Consider the following 21,068-nt stretch of genomic DNA (forward strand, 5'->3'; position numbering starts at 1 on the left):
CCGGCCCCGCCGAGCGCAGCTGGGGTGGCGGGAAGGGGAGGAATCCTGCCGCCAGTCTCCAGGCCGTAGCAACCAGCCGCTCCCCAGGAGCCCGTTGCTAGGGGATCCGCGCGCTAACAAGGTCCGACCCGGCCGCTTCCGGTCCGCTCCATCTTCCGCCCCCTGGACCCCGCGCCTCTCGGTGTCTTTGGTTCCGGCCGGCGGCAGCAGGAAGGGCTCGGGGCATGCTGGCCGGGGAGACGGGCAGAGCGGTCAGGCGGCTCCTGCGGGCCGGAGGCGCGGTCAGGTCAGGAACGGCGGGAACCGGGTGCGGGGGAGGGCCGCTACAGCCGCCGCCGCCTCCGAGGGGGGAGGGGCGAGAAGGAAACATGGGGTTGGGTAGGAGAAGAGTGGGGGCGGGTGCGAAGGGGAGAGTAGGCCCTGAGGGGGGCAGCGTGTGGGGCCCCTCCATGGAGGCCGGGGCGGCGCGGCGCGGCGGAGGCCGGAGCACCCAGGTGGGCCGGGTCCGTATCTGACACCCCGGGAGGGGGCAGCTTGGCGCCGGCTCGCAGGGAGGCCGTTGAGTGACGGGGCCCAGCCAGGCCACCGGCTGCAGCCTCCTCGCCCCAGGGGGGTGACCGCAGCGGGCGTCCCGCCCTGCCCGAGAGGCCGGAGCGCCGCCCCGGGCGGCAGCGTGCGCGGGGGTTTCACTGCTGCCCGGGGGCACGCTCGGGTCGCGGCGCCCGCCCGGGGCATGTCGCGGCGCCGGGGGGTCGATACACGTGCGGTTCGCCCCAGCGGGAAGGCGGCCGGCCAGCGGGGACTTCGTATTTTGAAACCCTTCCTGGGTTGTGAATTCACTGAAGATCTTTGCCCCCGCCCGCCCCCCGTTTCACTTTCCGTTGTTACACATCCAGAAAATAATTTACCTCAGAGCCGAGGAGGGGGCGGTGTTGGCACGTGGACTCCGACTGCCTGGCGTTATTCTGAACTTCAGTTTACTGACTTGTCCTGTGGCCGGTTTCATTCAGCCGTGAGCCAGGATTTATTTCTTGTGTGTTACCGTGCCTGTAGAAAGAACAGGAGGACTTGTGGCGCCTTAGAGACTACCCGGTTTATTTGGGCGTAAGCTTTCGTGAGCTACAGCGCGCTTCATCGGATCCGATGCAGTGATCACGAAAGCTTCTGCTCAAATAAATTGGTTAGTCTTTAAGGCGCCACAAGTCCTCCTTTTCTTAGGTATACAGACTAACACGGCTGCTACTCTGAAGCGTGTAGATAGAGAGATCCTCCCCCAGGGAACAGCAGGCACTTGTGTCTGTAATACTGCCAGCCTAAGGGCGACTGGATTGAGCGCAGCACCCCATCTCAGAGGGACCATATATTAGCAACTTGTGCTGAAAGCTAGTCCTCTGATTTGCAAACTTTGGATCCTTTGATTACAGGAGAGATGTACTGATGGTGTAACAATTACCAAAGACATGACTGGGGGTAAAAACACACAAAAATAGGATTGTACCGGAGAAAAATAACAGTGTTCTGTGTATTACCGTGTCCTTGCCTATAATTCCTACATGATGTGTTAATGTTGTTACTGATTTTCCAGTAGAAGACAGCAAGCAGACTTTCCCCCTTACTTTTTTAGGCATAAAGTAATGAAGAACTGGGGTGTTGTTGGTGGAATTGCTGCTGCTCTGGCAGCAGGCATATATGTTCTCTGGGGTCCCATCACAGAAAGAAAGAAACGCAGGAAAGGTGGGGAAAGTTCTAAATTGATCAAAATTATCCATATCCAGTAACAGAAAAATGTGTGCTAATGATTAATAAATTCTCATAATATTCTCTAGAAAGGAGGAGAGAATAGTAAATTTTTCATTTTATTGTGGGTTTAAATTTCTTTTGAGCTGAGACTTTGGATGTTAGAAATGTTTTTCCTTTTCTTTTAATCATATTTTGTAAAACCTTTTGTTATATAGCAAAATTTAAATTTTGGTCAGTGGATCATGTTGCCTCCTATCTGAATTAGTCTGTATCAATAAAAGATTTTTATTTTCTATGTAAGTTTAAAATTTTAAAAATTATGATGATACATATTAGGCATGCTTTGTTTGTGTTTTGTAATATGTTTGTATTACCTACGGAAATTCAATAAAATTTAAACAAATACACAAAATAAACACCTTTTGATTGAACATAAGCACAGGATAAGTTAATGTCTTCTGCTTTGGAAAGTAAATATTCATACTACAAATAGCTAGAGTAAAGAAATATTTTACACAGATCTTTGAGAACTGGAGAGCATCCCTAATACAATACTAATCTCATAGGGAAGGAGATCTCACTAAATTGAGATGAGGTGTGCAAAGGCACATAGTTTAGGCCCCCATCCTGGAAACACTTATGAATGTGTTTAACTTCACACATCTGAATAGTCTCATACAAGCTATTCACATGTGTAAAAAATTAAGCACATATGTAAATGTTAGCAGGATTATTATTATTTTTATTATTTATTATTACTAATTATTTTATGTATTATTTTAACACTTAGGAGCCGCAGTCATGAGGCAGGACCCCAGGATCAGGGCCTTTGACCTTGCAGATAGTATAACAAGTCACAAATTGAAAATTAAATACATTACAGTTGTTAATTCCAATTTATATGGTAATTTTCAGATAATCCTACAGTAATCCATGCTTGATAGTGTTAAAGTACTGCTTTCTAAAATTCAGTCAAGAACATTTTTCAGAGAAAGTTTAAATTTTTTTTTTACAATGGCATGATTCTTAGAGACCATAACACTATTGTATGTTTGAGTGTCTTCTGATTTCTTAAATAACAGTTGTAAATACCAAATAAAAGATCACATGCACCATGTCACTTTCCATTAAAAAAAACTGTCCTAGACTCTAGAATGTAAATTGTTAATGCATATTTCCAGGGCTTGTGCCTGGCCTTCTCAACTTAGGAAACACCTGTTTCATGAACTCTTTGCTGCAAGGCTTATCTGCTTGTCCATCTTTCATCAAGTGGCTGGAGGACTTTACAGCCCAATACAAGACTGATCAGAATGAATCATCGGAGCACCAATATTTGTCCCTTACTTTGCTGTGCCTCCTGAAAGGTATCATGTTGTTAAACTTTTAAGGGATTAGGTTACATTAACAAGAAAATAATTGATAAAACCTAATATGTTACTGTTTTTAAGAAACTAATTTGCACGGTGCAGAAAGTAAGAAATCTTTAATTTTTAATATCACAGAGGTGTCTCACAACAGTTGTCATGCTCAGAATTCAATCAGAAAGTACTTTCATTTACTATAATTTAATGTAAACATTTCCTAGAGAGAAGGAAATTTCTCAGATAAATACATGAAAGAGCATATGTGATGTTGGATAAAAAGATCAGAAAACTAAATTTCTTATACTTTAATGAAGATTGTGGGATTTAATAGGCAAATTTAATTAGCTGACTTGATGGTGTTCTCTATGTACAAAGAAATGACTGTATCTTGGGGTCCATTAACTCTGTTGAAAGCTCAGATTTTTTTATTTGCCCAGATTTTCATTACTATTGAGTCAATGCAGCTCCCTGAGGTAGGGTGATTTAAATCAGGAAGACTCGATTTAGTCATGGATTTCTACATAAAAGTGCGTTCTTGTTGTTTATTATAACCGTAATACATATTCTTCGCAGGTAGAGGAACTTCATTAAAATATTCCCAAACTGGGTCTCTTTTACTGCCTGCTGCCATTATAGGTTTTCCCTTCTAGTGAGAGAATGATATGGTAGATCTCAAATCAATGAAGGCTACACTCAGAAAGACCTCAAGACTTCTGGAATATGCTGCTCAAACAGTTTCACTTTTTTTCTATTGCCTGTCCCTCCCTTCTCACATTTATCTCCAGACTTCTTCTCCTTGTCCAGATCTATTCCTCCCGCAGTAGTCTTCTATTCATTGAACTTTTTGAAACTTTGCACTTTTAGAGAGAGGTAAGGGATTGTGTGTACACAAATCTGCAGAGGGACAATAAGGTTGAGGTCTGTTATGTCTCACCTCTATATATTTATTTATTTATTTTAAAACATTGTTGCTGTTAACAAGCCTGTTATCTCTGGGGACACAAATCCACAGTCTGAGAACTGCAAAACTAAGCATCTATGAGGGTATCTTCTAGGCTGAGCACTGAGTCCCATTGGGTAGATAGAAAGATTAACCTAAATAATCTATACAGAAGCCCCTGGAACCCCATAAAATTGGGTTCCTAATCCATGAACTATTGGAACTCATTTACAAAATTTTTCTTTGACATTACATGAATATATTGTCTCATACTATAGAATTAGAATTTATAATCCCTATTCCATGATGAGATATCTTTGAGCTGGAATGTATTTTAATTAAAACTATCTTTTAGATAGGTTTTTTCCTCAAAAAGCATTTTATCAAAAAAATCTGATTGATTTTTTTGATTTAAAAAAAATAAATAATTGATTTTTATCCACCCTGTCCTCAGGTTATTAGTTCCTTCCTAAGTCCCACCAAGGAATCTCGCAAACCTCTACTTCTGAAGGAAGGATTAGCTCCACAATAAGTAATATTTCATTTTCCAAGTCCCCTCTACTCTCCTCTTTCCTTGAAAAAGGATTTTTCCATTCAAAGTTGTTGTAAAGTTGAATGAGGTGCCAGGGTCTTGCCCCTTTCCCTGCCCCCACCTGCATTGTTGTTATGGAATCTGAAGGAGAGAGCAGAGGGCGAGGTTTTAAAATAAATATAACTGGAGAACAAGGATTTACAATCATTTACAGTTGTTGAGGAAGGGAAAAAAAGGCATTCTGCAAATCATTCCTCTCAGACATAACTAAGAAATAACTGCGCAGCTGTGGATCAGTGGCTGGGGCAGCTCCTTGTACTTAAGCATGTGTTAAATCATTCCACTGTTGTAAGTGAAAAGAAATTAGGCCCACTGTATCCAGGTTTTGTGATCTAACCAATCTTAGTGGCTCCATTTATCATTTCGAATTTAATACCTCCAGCTTTATCCTGCCAAGAGGTCACAGAAGATGATGTCCTGGATGCAAGCTGTTTGTTAGAAGTGTTAAGGCTGTACAGGTGGCAGATCTCGTCATTTGAAGAGCAGGTGATTACAAATTTCAAACTAGATTATAGTATATGTTAGATACTGTGATGATAGGTGCCTTATGTAATATATGGTATTTATAGATCTGAGTATCAAATCTGAATCCTCTTCAGCATGGTGAAAAGTTGTCTTTAGTAACTAAAAGTAAGCAGCAATGTGATTAATACATGACATCTTCAGTTTGTTTTAGAGACGCCTGATTCAGACTCTAATGCCTTTCAACTGTCAGTGTTTGGTATGATGCTGCCAGTAGTGAGTGACAAGATTCCAGGGGGTAAAATCCTGGCCCCATTAAAGTCAATGCAAGTTTTGCCATTGACTTCAACAGGGCCATGATAAAATAACCTGGTTTCTGTTTCTAAGGAAGTTCCCTCTGTTTTCTTAAGGCTCCCAGATTTAGTTACACATAACCAACGGGGCTTCTAGATCTTGTACACAGTGCATATGTCTGCAAGTTGTGCAGAGACACCCAATACAGTAGATTCTACTTAATAGCAACATGTGTATTGACAACTTCCGGTTAATAGTAGCATTTTGCCAGGAACCAATCCCATTACATTGACTTTAATGTTCACAGGATGCAGATATTGGCAACAGCATGCTGCTTAGTAACACCATTCCTTTGATTCTTGGAAGAAAGGTCCCAGCTGTCAGCAGATTTGCAAGGATGCAGCCAGGGAAGGAAGTGCTAAGGATTGCCTACCCTGGCTGCAGCCCTACAAACCTGCCTGTGGCTGGTGCTCAGCCCATCCCAATGCTTCCTTCTGGGGTTGCAGGCCAACAAACATGCTGCCGCACAGGGATGGCACAGAAGGTAAGAGGCTGTGGACGGGGCAGTAGTGGGTAGGGAGGCTGCAGCCCACATGCCAGAGCTGCATGGCACCTCTCCCTGCACTCTCCAGGCTGTACCCTGCTCGGGGGCTGCATCCAGGGAAGGATGTGCTGGCACATGCTAAGCTCTGACCCCCAGAGAGCACAGAGAGGGATATGAGCCCCCAGCTCCCAATAGAAACTCCATCATCCTGCTGGTTTGCAGGGGTGCAGCCAGGGAAGGTACATCCCAGCATTTCCTTTTCTCGCTGCAGCCTCGCAAACCTGCCTTCTCCTTGTTAGCAACTGCCGGATAAAGGCAACTTTTTCCTGGAAACTGAGGAGAATAAGTAGAATCTATTGTATTTGAAAAATATTTTCTGCTCCTAAGTGTGTGAAGTTGGTTGGGGTCAGTAAATTGGTTCAGTTGCTCTTCTATAAATATCGTTGTATATTTTATACTTCATATCCAAAACAAATGATGTAAGAGTTCAATTTTGCTCTCATTGAAGTTAGTCAATTTCACCACTGACCTCAGTGGAAAGCAGGCTTTTGGGTCATTATTGTGAGTATATTTTTTGCGTGTGTACTCTTCGGTATTCTTTCAGTGTTATATGCCACAAATACATTTAAAAAATATTTTGTACACTGTTGTGGGCCTAGCTTTGCAGAAAAGATTGTTAGCAAAATTGTAGCACATGCATAGGGATATAGGACTGGAAGGGTCCTCGTGGATGATCAAGTCCAGTCCCTTGTTATTGCAGGGAACACCATCATATAATCCTGTTGATAAATTTATAAAGCTCCATCTTAAAATAAGCAAGGTTGTTTGCTCCCACTACTCGTATTGGGAGGCTGTTCTAGAACCTTACTCCTCAAATGGTTAGAAAACCTTCTCATTTCCTGCTTGAATGTATTCATGGCCAATTTGTACTCATTTGTTCTTGTGCCAGCATTGTCCTTTTGCTTAAATATCTCTTCTTCCTCTCTTGTGTTTACTCCCAAATGTATTTAGAGAGAGCAATCATATCTCCTCTCAGCCTAAGTGGTTATTATTAAATTAACTGGGTCCTAAAAGTGTAATCATTTCTTCTTAAAGGAAAAATTAACACCCCATTTTGCCATTACAGATTCCTATGTGCACACACATTCTTGGTATGTTTGTTGATGCTGTCTTGTTTGATTTCCCTCTAAGTTGTATATCACCCTTTAATAGGATGCTCATGAACTATTCCATGTCCTTACATCTTCATTGGAAGATGAGCGAGATCGTCAGCCCCGGATCACACACTTGTTTGATGTGCATTCATTACAGGTAAAACTGTATAAAAATGTTATTTCCTTTTCCTTTAAAGTGATAGAGCCTGTTTAGATACTAAATATGCAATGCTGTTCTTCCATCTTTGGATAAAAATGAATTAATAAAGCTAGCAAATTGAAAAAAAAAACTTTTCAAAGCAATATATTAATTTTAGTACTTTGCATTTATATTGACCCAGTCATGCAAAGAGCTGTGGGAGTTGAGGGCACTCAGCATCACATGGGATTGGGCCCACAGCACCATCCATTTGAGAATCTCAGTATACTGTATGGATGGACAATAGGAATTGCCATAATGGCCAAGACCATTAGTCCATCTAATCAGATATCCTATCTCTAATAGTTGTCAATACACCAAGTCCTTTAGAGGGAGATACAAGAAACTATAATGGACAATTATGGAATAAACTACTCAGAGGAGAAGTTTCTTCCTAATCTTCCACAATTAGCAATTTTATTCCATCTGTTCAGCTTTTAGCAATTGTTGTAAGCAGTTGTAAGCTCTCAGTATCTTGTTGCTACAAGTTCCAGTGTTCATGGTGCATTATATAAGAAACACTTCTTTTATCCATTTTAAATTAATTGCTTTTCAGTTTCATTGGTTGTCCCTGAATATTATTTTTTAAAGGTACAATTGTTAGACTAAAATGAGAGCATATTTAAGATTTTGTAAGGTGAGATTTAATACAATATTTTTTCCTCCTCTGTAGCAGCCAGAAATAACCCAAAAGCAAATAAGCTGCAGGACAAGAGGTAACATTTTCTCCCTTGAAAAAATGTTAAATGTTTCCATTTGCTTATAGACATGGCAACAGTAGTTGTTTTACTTATTGAAGTAATATTACTATTGTCAGGGTTCCCTCCCCACTCTGAACTCTAGGGTACAGATATGGGGACCCGCATGAAGGAACCCCTAAGCTTATTTCTACCAGCTTAGGTTAAAACTTCCCCAAGGCACAAATTCTTTGCCCTTGGACGGTAGGCTGCCACCACCAAGTGATTTAACAAAGAAACAGGAAAAGGACCACTTAGAGTTCCTGTTCCCCCAAAATATCCCCCCAAGCCCTTACACCCCCTTTCCTGGCGAGACTTGAGAATAATATCCTAACCAATTGGTTACAAAGGGATCACAGACCGAAACCCCTGGGTCTTAGGACAATAGAGAAATCAGTCAGGTTCTTAAAAGAAGGATTTTATTTTAAAAAAAGGTAAAAATCACCTCTGTAAAATCAGGATGGAAAATAACTTTACAGAGTAACAAAAGATTCAAAAACACAGCAGAACTTCCTCTAGGCTTAATTTCAAAGTTACAAAAAACAGGAATAAACCTCCTTCCAGCAAAGGAAAAATTAACAAGCAGAACAAAAGATCATCTAACACGCCTTGCCTGGCTTTTACTTACAATTTGTAATATGAGAGACTTTTAGGATGGTTTATAGGAGAAGAAGTTTTCTGAATAGATGCTTCTCTGCTTCCCAAGAGAACACACCAAAAACAAAGCCTCTCCTCCCACCCCAAGATTTGAAAGTATCTTCTTTCCCCATTGGTCCTTTTGGTCAGGTGCCAACCAGGTTATTTGAAGGAGTACTTGTGGCACCTTAGAGACTAACAAATTTATTTGAGCATAAGGTTTCGTGAGCTACAGCTCACTTCATCGGGAATGCATCCAATGAAGTGAGCTGTAGCTCACGAAGCTTATTCTCAAATAAATTTGTTAGTCTCTAAGGTGCCACAAGTACTCCTTTTCTTTTTGCGGATACAGACTAACACGGCTGCTACTCTGAAACAGGTTATTTGAGCTTCTTAACCCCTTACAGGTAAGAGGAATTCTAGGCTACCCTTAGCTGTATGGTTATGACAACAATTATTTGATCTGTTTCTAGTGACCTGGAATGCATCTTTAAATGTCTCCAAAGACAACGTTAATTAAAGATTTGTAAACCGAAAGTAAAGTGTTTTTAAAAAACCTGGGTTTTAACAGCTGTAAAAAAACCAACCCCAAAGAAATAAAAAATCCAGGTATTATAATGATCATGATGAACATGGAAGTACTAAATATTAAAGACAGTTACAACTTTGTATTCAGGGTCACTTCACCCCATGTCAAGTCACTGGAAGTCTCAACATCCTTTTCATGGAAGGTTGACAAGTAACATGCTTTGCAAACACTGCAAACACCAGGTACAAGAATTTGTGTGTTTGATATTAATTATAAATAAAATAAATAATAATATTAAAATTAATAAAATTAATATAATTATAAATAAAAAAGGAAAGCTTAATCAAAGTACATTCTAGTGGATTCTTTAGTGACAACTACCATCTTTTGTTTTATTTTGTGCAATCCTGAAAATTTGCAGGATTGGGGACTTACATTGTAACCACACCAGGGCAAGGACTTTGTTTTCGTATTTGTCTGTAAAGTGCCTAGGACAGCATTGGTGCGTACAAATATGTAATAATAATGAAAAAAACAAAATTGTGACCATGCTTTGTTTTATAAGTGTGGTGATTGTAACTTAAATATTGCTTTTAGTATTTGCCCTTCCGTTGCAGACACATTTGTGTTATAAGAGACATCCGGTAGCACAGGTAGCATTTTAAGACTTGATCATTCAGTCTTCAAACAGCCAGTGTTCCTGTTGATTCTTGTGCAGTAAATGTGGGATTGAGCCGGGAGTGTTGACTTCTGTGCTGGACAGAGGAAACAGTACCTAATGCTTACAGAATATCTTCTGCTGCCATTGAAAAATTCTACTCAAATATTTACAAAACAATTTCCAAAACTCTTTCTTTGCAGAAAAAAATGAACCTGCCCTCCACTGATCTAACCAGAAGATATTTTTACCCGATCTTTGAATTGTTTGTAACTAATTTTGCTGTATTTGCTGTAGAAATACAAATCCAGATCAGATTATATCTAGTTAGAGTCCAGTCCTGTGAGGTGTTAGTACCCTTAACTACCACTTAGGTCCATAGAAGTAGAGAGTGCTTGGGCCTGTTTTCATTAGGCTGAAGGTGGATTGTAACCCTGTGGACATGTGAAATGTTTTCTTTCAGAGTCCTGTGAGGTGTGATACATTTGACAGTCTTTCGCTGAGTATTCCAGCAGCCATGTGGGTATGTGCTTTCTGCTGAAGCATGATCCATTCTGTATTACACGCTGCCTTATAGTCAAAGCTTTATTCTAGACTCTAGTCCTATGTCTGAATTTAAGATGATGGGGTGAAATTGTAAATCAATAATTTAGAATTAATTTTATTAAATTTTATTAATTTTTGTTGTTGTTTTAGTAGATTTTTCTGATTCAGTATCTTACTCTGAACGTAGTGGGGCAAATTTCTAGCTGAGGTAACCAAGTGTAACTTCACTGATACCAATGGAGTTGTCTGCCTACACCAGTGATAAATTTGGCCCTGTCTGCATGTCTAGAGATACCAAAGTGCAACCGAGGGCTGTGTGTTTCCTGCAAAGTCCTAGAATGTGCCTCTGCTTGCTTTCTCCCTATGAGTAGAGTGAGGACAAAGCTGCCAAACTGTAGGCTGTTAGAGCTGGTAATTTCAAGGAAGAAGCCATTTCTGTTAATCTCTAAAGCAGTGTTTCTCAACCTTTTTGATACAAGGGACCAGCTTGCTGCCTTTCTAAACTGTGTCTCATAGATCTCAGGGACCAGTACTGGTCCACATACCGGTCATCGAGAAACACTGCTCTAAAAGGAGATACAAGTCTGGAAAAATATTATTGTTGTGTGCAAAGTTATTATTAGATTACCAATAGTCCACTTGTATTCAAAATTTGTGTGGTCCTTGGTATTGCAAAGTTTGGGCCCCTCATATACTGTGTGCTACAAGTTTGTGTCTCCAGACAAGAGGTCCATTATCCCCTTAGTGTGTTCATGGAACAGCCATTTGCATTCATAGGAGTTTTGTGCCAATGCCTAGGGGAGAACAGAACCAGGCTTTTGACACTTTGTCTGTGCTAGTTTCCTACTTGTATACCCAAGTAGAAGATGACCCCAGCTCACCAGCAGTATAGATTTTTGCCATCGAAAAGACAGCTAAAAATAGCAAGAAAGCAATTAATGCATGAGACGTAAAATACAGCCAGAAGGCCACATTCCTGCTGGGCAAAGGGTTGGGCTGCAGAAGGTGTTTCATGGGGCACTGTGTAATTGTGGAGGGAAGTATTGTAAGAGGGCCAGGGATCCACTGGTTCAAAACCCCGCTAAGAAGGTGACACAGGAAGTGTTATGGAACAAATTACCGAGGGAGGTAATGGAATCTCTGTCACTGGAGGTTTTTAAGAACAGGTTAGACAAACCTGTCAGGGATGGTCTAGATAATACTTAATCCTGCCTTAGTGCAGGGGACTGGACTAAATGACCTCTTGAGGTCTCTTCTAGTCTTACGATCCTATGGCTACTACTCCTGCACATAGACTATAAGGATAAACTGGGAGGAAGGAGGAGGCTTCCATTTCCCCCACCAACCTTGTGTATGTTCTCTGCTCAAAGCCCTTCTACTCTAGCTTTGTGGAGGAGCCAGGATTTAGCTCAGAATGTATTAATTCCTATTAAATAGATGACTAAAATCCTTTAACAGAATTTAATTGTGTACATCATAAAATCAGTGCAAAGTTATTTTTTCTCGCACTCAGGGTCGTCCTATGACACTGGACCACTGCCTCCACCATTTCATCTCTTCTGAATCAGTAAAGGATGTTGTATGTGACAATTGCACTAAAGTATGTAATTTTAATTTATATACTCTTCCAGCTCAGTTTCTAGATCAAGTGACTCAGAGTCAGGACTCCTAGGTTCTACTCCTTGCACTACTCCCTCAGTTTCGTCACCTCTGAAGTGTGGATACTACCTCACAGGCTGTTAGGAGTCTTAAATTATTAGTAGTTTGTAAAGCACTTTACAGATCCTGGAATACTCAGAGATTGCCAACTATTAAATTTTATAATATCCTGGGTGGGATGTTTTTTTTCTGATCTTTAAACATTGTTTTACAAATACTTGTAACATGACTGTAGCACAGGGAGCAAGAGTAACGTGTCTAAGATCAGACAGAGAATGGCTAAAGGTTAGACTTTAACCCAGAACTTCTGTGTTCATGGGCACTTTCTATAAATGTTTCTATTTAGTTTCACTTCTTAATTCTCATGCACTGGTATAGTTCTGCACTTCTGAAGTTACAAATAGCTGGCAAATGGTTAAATCAAAACAAACTGTTTAAACCTGAGCATAGCCCTAGATCAGAAACTACTATTTTTCGGCATATGCACACCCCCAATATTGGTTTGTGTAATTTAATATTATGGATAATTAAATGGCTGTAATTGTGTTTCCTTTGATTTCAGATTCAGGCAGAAGAGACACTGAATGGGCAAACCACAGAAAACCAGAGAACAACGTTTGTTAAACAATTAAAGCTAGGGAAGGTGAGACAAATTGATCTGGCAAATTTATTTTTTAAAGCCTTTACAGAAGTGTCTTCTAAAACAATCCAGTGACTTATCTCTTCAGTCTGTTATTTTGATACCCACTTCTTGGCATTGAGCTTGGAGCCCATTCATATTCTATTTTGCGCTTAAATGTGAGCTCATTTGGCAGTTTTGTATGCCATAACACCTTGACTCAGCAAAGCACTTAAGCCTATGCTTAACATTAAACACATGAATAATCTCACCTTAATTCTACAGTGTGTGTAAACATATGTATTGCTGAGTTGTGGCTTATATGTCCCTTGAGATTCAGCAATAAAAATATGTGATTCTGTATTTCAGTGGTGAATGAAATAATTCCTATGTATATTTTGTTAAACACTTTGCCTTCCCTAAGCAATTGCATGTTCTTAAAATAAATAAATAAGCCCCATTCTGCGTCCCGGTGATTGGGTGGGCGAACATGGTAATAAACAGCTGAAACAACTTAGATTGTTCTGTGTTTGTGCAGCCCACAGCAAATTGGGTCTGGATCTACTACTAGAGCCCCTAGGCACGACGGTAATACTAATAACCTAATTGAAAGAGGCAGTAAAACCCTGTGCTGCATTTTGGATGTAAAACAATGTAACTGTTTGATTCTGTTTTCCACGGCGCTTGCTCGTTTTGCTGTGACCAGGCACAGAAACATTGCACGTGAAAACTTAGCTCTGGGTACAGTAGAATGCACTAACTGCAAGGGACCCGGATCCTCTGTCCTCAAGGGATTATATTGATCAGAATCTTTGGTCTGCGCTGGACAAGTTTAAACATGCATGTGTTTTTATTGACTTTTCCCACATGTAGCAAACCCTGTTAATTTTGTCCGTCATCCTATCTAATAAATTATGATAGTGTTATTAGAAACCTCTCTTCTGACTGTCAGGCTTTATACTTTGTATTATAGGTATTACTTCTAATGAGCTTACATACAGATATAGTAGCAGATGAGAAACCAGTTTAGTAATCCACTTCACCATTTACTCTCTTGGACTTTAATACTAGTTCCAAGAATATAGTTTTAAATCAAGCAGTCGTTCCTTCTTATTTTTAATATGTCTGTTGACATATTTCTGTGGAATGTGCTTGAAGCTCCCTCAGTGTCTATGTATCCATCTGCAAAGGCTGAGCTGGTCAGACCAAGGTATGCCTCTGAAACGTCATGAACATGTGCAGTTCAACGAGTTCCTGATCATGGACATCTACAAATACCACCTCCCTGTCCATAAATCAAGCCAGCATGATCTAAACCAGAAAGGCAATCCATGGATGTCGTCTGAAACAAAGGATGGGTCAGCAGTAAAAGCCTCAGGTATTTGATCTGAAAATAAAAAATATCAGGTAGTTTATCAGTGTATAAGAAAAAATATATTTATTTTGATTTTACTAAAACCTAGAAAGATCCCCTTTCCCAGCAGGCTTTGGCCCCTTGACATATATTTAAAATACAATTCTTACAAATTTACTGTTTACTCCCATTCCAAAATACTTGGAGTATAGGTGGGCTGTGGAGAACTGTGCTGCTTTAGCCCCAAAGGATGAGTGAGTTCCAAAGTCGATAGGTCCTCACAGAGAATGTCTTGTTCGTAGACCACCACTTTTAAACCAAGGGAGCTCCAACTATGACTGTATTGCAGGGGGAGTGCAGACCCTGGAGCTTTCATATAATGTGGTCACAATCAGACCCTGTGTCAAAACTAATGTTGAAATTGCAGGGCAGTTCAAGGTGTAAATTATACAGTGTTTAATGAAAGGGGCCTGATCCTACAAACCGTTGTTCATGTGAGGAACCCCATAGAGTTCATGGGGCCTGTTCACATAGGAAAGTTTATAGGATCCTGTGTCAAAAACTGTGCATTTGAAAAATGGCCCTGGATCCAGTCAGCCTTCAGTGTGCAGGGTGCCCGTTAAAGTCAGAATTCAGCTCTAAAGAAGTCTTTTGTTGGCAGGAACAGCCATTGAGGAGGCGTTAGGCATGCAGACTGTGCCCTTGCTTGATAATGCCACAACTTTTTGCTTAAAGAAATAAAGAAAATAGTCACAAACTGGAAACAGTTTGCTCAAATTTCTATGACTATATTGTATCACATCATTAGAGCTTAATTCCCTTGTTGCTGCTGGTCCCAAGTCTTGAATCGAAGGCTAACTACTACTTCAAATAACCCAAAAAGAGCAGGTCTCTTGCAGCCAATTGTACTATGAGCTGTTAACAGTGTCCTTGGATATAATGTTCCCCTTCCTCATTAGGGAATCGTGAGGTTTAATTAATTAATGGTAAAGTGCTTTCAAATTCTCTAATGAAAGGTGCCATAGAGAGCACAGGGCTATTTGTAATATTAATAGTTAAGCTGCAGATCAGTTAAATCACTGAATGTATCATTTCTCTGGCAGATCTGGAGCAGACATGTAGCACTAAATCATTCTTTATGAATGGTGCCTGCTCTTCTTCATTATTAACGTCCCCGATAACTTTCCCACTTGCAGTAGTTCCAGACTGCAGGTAAGACAGACTTTTGAAGTTATTTCATAATTTCTACCTGTGCTTAAAACTGATGTAGGTTAATAATTTCCTTTATTCCATCTTTACTGTGATTTGGTAGTCACATAATTTACCATTTATCCCAGCTACTGCAAGTGTCCTCCTCGTTAGCAAGGGATTTCTACCCCTTTCTGTTTGGGTGATTTGGCAGTTCTACTCTGCTCCCTGTGTCCCCAGCTAGTAAAAGGAGTTGTGTGAATTATAAGTGAAGAGTTCAAAATCTCCTTTCTCTGGTTGCTTTTGCTCTGATGGAGAAAAAATCGCGAGTGCAGCAAGCTTCTTACTGCAGAGCCGTCATCTTTTAACTGCTGCCTCTTCCCTGATATCTCCCTTTTCTTTTCTCTTGACTTTTGAGAACAAATAAGTGTTTGTCATTTCGTGTAGACTTAAAAAAAAAAAAAATCTTGTATTTAAGGAGCCTGTTTTTCAGAGGAGCTGTGTGCTTGCTGCTCCCTGCAGCTTCTGTTAGAGCTGTGGGCACCCTGCTCTTGTGATGATCAGGCCTAATATTCGTCCTGTTAAATATTTTTCCCAGACCTCTCCTAGTTTCTGAGAATATTCACTTTTCCCATGTGGCTGATATATAGCTCCTATAACGTCTGTTCTTATCTGTAATCATGTATCTTTTCCCTGGGGTATATACTGACTTAAGGTATTCCTTGCCTTTGCTTGCACCCATGACTTGTTTCAGGAAGGGTATGGTGAGATTCATAGGTTAGAAAAACAGGTGCATGGAGCAAGTACTTGAGAGGCTTCCATTATTATATAGGGATAGTGTCGTGTAGTTTTATGTTTTTTCTGTTAAAATCACATGTCCTGGGATAACTTTTACCATTGACACTGCTGCAGAACTTAGCAGTCACACACTAAAGGAAACAGGTGGGAGGCCTCCCTGCAAAATTCAGAGCCAGTGTGCTGCACAGTATGCAGTGGCCCTCTCTAGAAGACGTTCCAGAGACTGTTTTCGTTAGTCCTCAAAGCAGCAGTTCTGTTCTCCCGGATGGAGAAGAGTGAAGCATTTTGACAATCACAGTGAAGGCCTCGGGTGTTATGAGGGAATGTGTTGGTGTGAGAGTGCATCTCTTATGAAGGGGGTCCATGGAATGAAAAACATGCTTTAAAATGAACTTGCTACTGAAAATTAAAGTGACTGGTGATTCTCCAGGTACGTGTTTGATACACAAGTGCCGCTGACCTCTTCCTTTGTCTCATTTGCCCTTCAGTTCCCCAGTGTACCTCTACCGTCTGATGGCTGTTGTAGTTCATCATGGGGACATGCATTCTGGACACTTTGTGACATATCGCCGCTCTCCGCCTTCTGCCAAGTCCGCACTCTCTGTTAGTAACCAGTGGTTGTGGATTTCAGATGACACTGTGCGCAAAGCTAGTTTGCAAGAAGTGCTTTCGTCTAGTGCTTACCTGCTCTTTTATGAGCGTGTTCCCTCAAGAGTGCAGCACCAAACTCAGGAGTTCAGGGCTGAAGAATAACTTGGACCTCTGGAGAAGGATAAAACGTGAGAAAACTGCTCTTGTGAGGTGTACATTGCACCTCCTGACTGTTGTGCAAATAGCCCACTGGATGCCCTTCGATAGTCCACACCTGCCTGGCAATGGAGCCTGGCTACTGCAGGGAGCTAGTGTCTGATACCAAAACGACGCTGCCCAAAGTTGGTCTGCTGGTGCTGGGCACTCCAGAGTGTGTCTGCATTAGAGAAGCATATTTGCTGTTCAGATAATATTCTCTCTGCACCACAGATTTGAAACATGGAATTTAAAACAAGGACTTTCCAGGGCCACATCTTTTTATTCTGACCTGTATGCATGTTTTCAGGTGGAGCTGCTTAGTGTCTCCTTAAGATATTTCTTAGCAGGGGAGCCCGAGAAGTGATTGATGAGAAATTACTGTTATCAAAGGCAATGATTTAAAAAATGAAGTGCCTTGAGATTATTTAAATGGTTACATTACCATTGTCTACATTCTGGTAAACATTGATATCAAAGTGATATGAAGAACTATTAACTGAATCACATTTCTTGTCATAACCCCAGCTAAGCAACTAAACAAGTTGTCTCTACCAAACATGCTTGATCCAAAAAAACCCTTTCCTATTTGTATCTTTTTCCCCTAATATTTCATTTCTTTGTACATCATAGAAGTACTTATGTCAATCCAAACTGCAGTTTTCTGTTTCAGGGAAATACTCAAATTGTTGATCAATTAGAACTGAGACACTGATTTGTTGTTCCATATCCTCATACTGTTAAAAGATGTGAAGAGAGAGCAGTGTCTGCTAGCAATCACTATGGTAATGTCTTCTGTCTCTGTAAAACAATTCGATACTGTTGCTTTAGAGCATCAGGTAGACTGTGCTTCTCAGTGCTAATCTTAAAGGTGACTGATTGGTACTCTAAACTCACCTTTCTTATCTTAATGGTGAACACTGCCATTCCCTATCATCCCTCCTAATGAATGCCTTCTGATCTGCAATGGCGCTTGAACCGGTTGTGATTGTGAGCCTGGGATTTAAAGCAACATGTGTCATGGTGGGATAGAATACACACAATTGCATGGGCAGTGGTTGGCACTTAGTCCAGTAAAATAGTACAGTAGCCTGAACAGGTTGGTATCACTGCATTAGATATTGCTGTTTTTAAAGAGTTTGATATTAACCGTATATTGCTGCTCTGTGCTCTTTGGTGTGTAAAAAAAAAAAAGAGAGATGGGGACAGAGGCAAGAAATCCTTTTGGCTGTTTTTAAATTAATGGGGATAAAATGGACAGACATGGGAGTTCTTTTCTATTTATGTACTTTGCGTGTGTGCGTGTGAGGGAGGAAGTCAGACTAGATGTTTTCAGTGTAAAACATTGACTGACTTTTCAGACAATATCTACTGCCTCTCTAAAGTAGCTTTTTTTTCCAAAAAGTTTTTTACTGTAATTTTGTATATTTTGGATCCATATCATTCAACAGCCCAATGTTGTTCATATGCATTCGGAGCTTTTTAATAGAAGACTGAGAAAAACAGCCACAAGATCAGAGGCTATGAATGTATATAACACTTAACTGAAGTCATTCCAGAGTGGGGATCATAATCTCTACTCAGAATAATGCTCATAACCCAGAGAAGTCTGTATAAATCCATTGACCTATCCGGTCCAAAGAAATCTTGGCTTCTGTGTTAGAAGCACTTTTTTTACCTTACTAATTTTATTACTATTTAAAAAAATATGTAATACCAATGAACTTTGTGACTATTGAAATAAGACCTAACCTCAGCGTGTGACCCACAAAAGCAAAAAAAGAATACCTGAGGCTGATGCTTCTCTATTGCAGATAGATAGAAGTGAGCACTATGGGCTTTGCAAAGCAGTGCTGGTTGTCAGCGGGGCAAGAAACGCATGCAAAGCATCTGTCTACAGAAATCCTGCCAGTTGTACCTCTGACCTTCAAAACATTTCCATCTGACAGTGTATATGCTGCCATAGCGAGGCTCAACAGGGTCTGCTTTGAAATTGTAACTCCTTTGATTTTGTGGGAGTGTCTGCTCATTGATAGTATTTGAACAAGTCACTTTATTATGCAGTAATGTGTGGTGTGTCAGATACTACCCACTGGGAGGACTGTAGGCTTTAGGACTCAGCAGCCTCAATATGATTGTGTGAAGCCACACACTGCTGCAAGTTGGGTGTGTATGTGTAATGTTTTCTGAAAACTTCCTTTTGTATACACCTGCTCTTCACTAGCAACATTTCTCTGTGCCAGTTTGGGGTGAGTGAAAGGCTCCTCGCTGTCACACATCACTAAGCTACTAGTTTGCCATACTGCCACTGAACTGGAAGTTTCATTTGGGCAATAGGAATGAGTGTTGGGCAGAATCTCTTATCTTCATTGCAAGAAAGGAACAGGAGTTCTTTTCTTAGCACTGGTTGTGGAGAAGTGTCAGCATCTTGGTCATGATGCTGAGAAACCACAACTTACATTGGCTTTAGAGACTTGCAGATGGTTGGCACCCCTCACAGTCAGACCCTGGACGCAGTCTGGCCAGCTGAGCCTCCTGGGCAGATACCTTTTGAAAGCAATATGTCTCTGTTCAGGGGGAGGGGTACACCCAAATGGCTCAGCTTGTAGGATTGTGGGGCTAGTCTCTGCCAGCCAATAACAGTATTTTAATTTCTCAAAGGCTAGAGTTGTTGAAAAGGTGCTTATGAATGGAATAAAGGAATGTTATGACACATTAACCATATAGAAAACTGACCTCTGCTTACTCTGGTAGAACTAAGAAAACAGCTCTTTAATTGAATTATTCTTGTTTTAATGCAAATGTTAATAAAAGGTATGATGTTAAGAGTCCAAACCACTGCACTTCATTTCCAACACTGCTGTCTTCGAACTTCCTATTGCCTTATGGGAGTTTTTGTACCTGTCCTGTACAGTAGCAATAAAAGAACCAACTTATTAGAAAAGGTATCTGGATACAGGTGGTGATGGATTGAAACAAAAGACTAGTGAGAGGCAGCAGCGATGTCTTTTCCTTTTCTAATGCAGTGGCCTGCAATACCGGCCAGTGTGAGCTCCTGATTTGCTCTGTTCCGTGGTTGAACACAAGACACTGACAAGTCTGTAGTACCCAAAGTACGAGTTTTTAGTTAGTGTAACAAATCTTGTATACACATAGTAAAATATCAACGTGAGGGCTACACCAGCACACATGCATAGGCAACCAGTTCTTGGAGTGTTTGTGTGTATGGAGCCCCTAACCATGAGTTTGGATTCTTTTGGCCAGCATTGTCTCTTGGGGACATGCCTGCAGCTACAACCTGAGGGCATATAGGGCCCAACCAGTTCCTTACCGCCCACGGCAGTGGAACAGAACCCCTGTAGTATCCACATACTCTGCACACTAAGCAATGGTTGTTAGGTTAGTATAATTCATTAGTTAGTGTAGTTAATAGTTGTTTTTGTTACACCTTTTGGCAGTACATCTATATGTTTAGGGGCTACCATGGTACATAGCTACTGTGGCTGAGACTAAATCCTCAGGATTTAAAACTTGTCCCTCTTGTGAAGCTGCTGTACAGCTCAATGATTGACATTCTTGAAGACTATTCTGTCTCGGGTATATAGCCCTGATAAAGGTTCAGTCTGCCGCTCTTTTCCCAAGAGTATAACAAACCCAGGGAAGCCTCCTAGCTCTTCCTTTTAGACTGCTCAATGAGGGCCTCTTCAGAGCCTGGACCTAAAAATCCTCTTAAGCTGCCTCTGTCTCTTTTGAGAAGTGCCCTGTTGAGTTCCCAGGCACATTCTTTGTCGAAGAGACAGTACCCCTCTGCTACTGGGTATGGCAGAGCAGACAAGCATTCCTTCACCCAGCCGTTGTCTGAAACGGGTGGGAAGAAGCATTGCTCCAAGGACGACCACAGGCAAGGGTCACCCACCCTCGTACGCAGTAAGACAAAACCCACCATGGTTTTGAATCAGCTCATGCCTTCAGCCAAAAGGCAGTTCACAGCCCAGACCAGGTCCTTCTGACACCTCAGAACTAGCTGAACACCAGGTACTAGAGATGCCACTTGAAACTCTGGTCTGCACTTTCCCAGCTACCAAATCCTCAGTATGGATAACCTTGGTGCCCATGATTTTGACACCAGACTCCATGGTGCAGATGTTTCCAGTACAGATTTACTTGGCTCTGAAGACACTCTCAGTACCGAGTGATCTTATGGTAACCAAGCAACGAGACTCACCCCTACTATCCTCATCAGCCAACAGAGGTGCTTCTGTCTTGGTA

The 21,068-nt window shown here is 41.1% G+C and overlaps 2 protein-coding genes across 5 annotated transcripts in view; one reads left to right on the forward strand and one right to left on the reverse strand.

The window, feature by feature from the left end:
- Positions 1–1,040, reverse strand: part of SVOP (SV2 related protein) — a 41,577-nt gene extending 40,537 nt beyond the window's left edge. The window contains exon 1 of one of the 2 annotated variants that reach the window (XR_012155140.1): positions 909–1,040. Coding sequence is in view for 1 of the 2 variants with exons in the window: in XM_073313526.1 (XP_073169627.1) it covers positions 909–1,006 (98 nt within the window). In the remaining variant the exon portion in view is untranslated. The remainder of the gene's footprint in view (positions 1–908) is intronic. The other variant, XM_073313526.1, reaches the window with a different exon arrangement.
- USP30 (ubiquitin specific peptidase 30) lies at positions 187–19,740 on the forward strand. 3 transcript variants are annotated; one of them, XM_073313529.1, is made up of 13 exons: positions 187–286; positions 1,625–1,734; positions 2,922–3,104; positions 5,019–5,122; positions 7,149–7,247; positions 7,963–8,005; positions 9,339–9,433; positions 10,313–10,372; positions 11,909–11,995; positions 12,617–12,697; positions 13,832–14,051; positions 15,131–15,239; positions 16,502–19,740. In XM_073313529.1, exons 1-13 carry the CDS (start codon positions 225–227, stop codon positions 16,764–16,766), a joined length of 1,518 nt encoding a protein of 505 aa, XP_073169630.1. In that variant the 5' UTR covers positions 187–224; the 3' UTR covers positions 16,767–19,740. The 3 variants fall into 3 exon arrangements, with proteins under 3 accessions (XP_073169630.1, XP_073169631.1, XP_073169632.1); XM_073313530.1 differs by lacking the exon at positions 2,922–3,104; XM_073313531.1 differs by lacking the exons at positions 187–286; positions 1,625–1,734; positions 2,922–3,104; positions 5,019–5,122 and adding an exon at positions 5,143–5,936.
- The last annotated feature ends 1,328 nt before the right edge of the window (positions 19,741–21,068 follow it).

The sequence above is a fragment of the Lepidochelys kempii genome, chromosome 15 (assembly GCF_965140265.1).
Source record: "Lepidochelys kempii isolate rLepKem1 chromosome 15, rLepKem1.hap2, whole genome shotgun sequence".
Taxonomy (NCBI): Eukaryota; Metazoa; Chordata; order Testudines; family Cheloniidae; genus Lepidochelys; species Lepidochelys kempii.

What these genes read in the sequence shown, in the direction of transcription:
- USP30 (XM_073313529.1), top strand. Translation starts at nt 225, where the DNA reads ATGCTGGCCGGGGAGACGGGCAGAGCGGTCAGGCGGCTCCTGCGGGCC. An exon ending in TTTGCTGTGCCTCCTGAAAG is followed by an intron (nt 3,105 to 5,018) that starts GTATCATGTTGT and finishes TAATACCTCCAG; the next exon opens with CTTTATCCTGCCAAGAGGTC. An exon ending in GTATTCCAGCAGCCATGTGG is followed by an intron (nt 10,373 to 11,908) that starts GTATGTGCTTTC and finishes TCTCGCACTCAG; the next exon opens with GGTCGTCCTATGACACTGGA.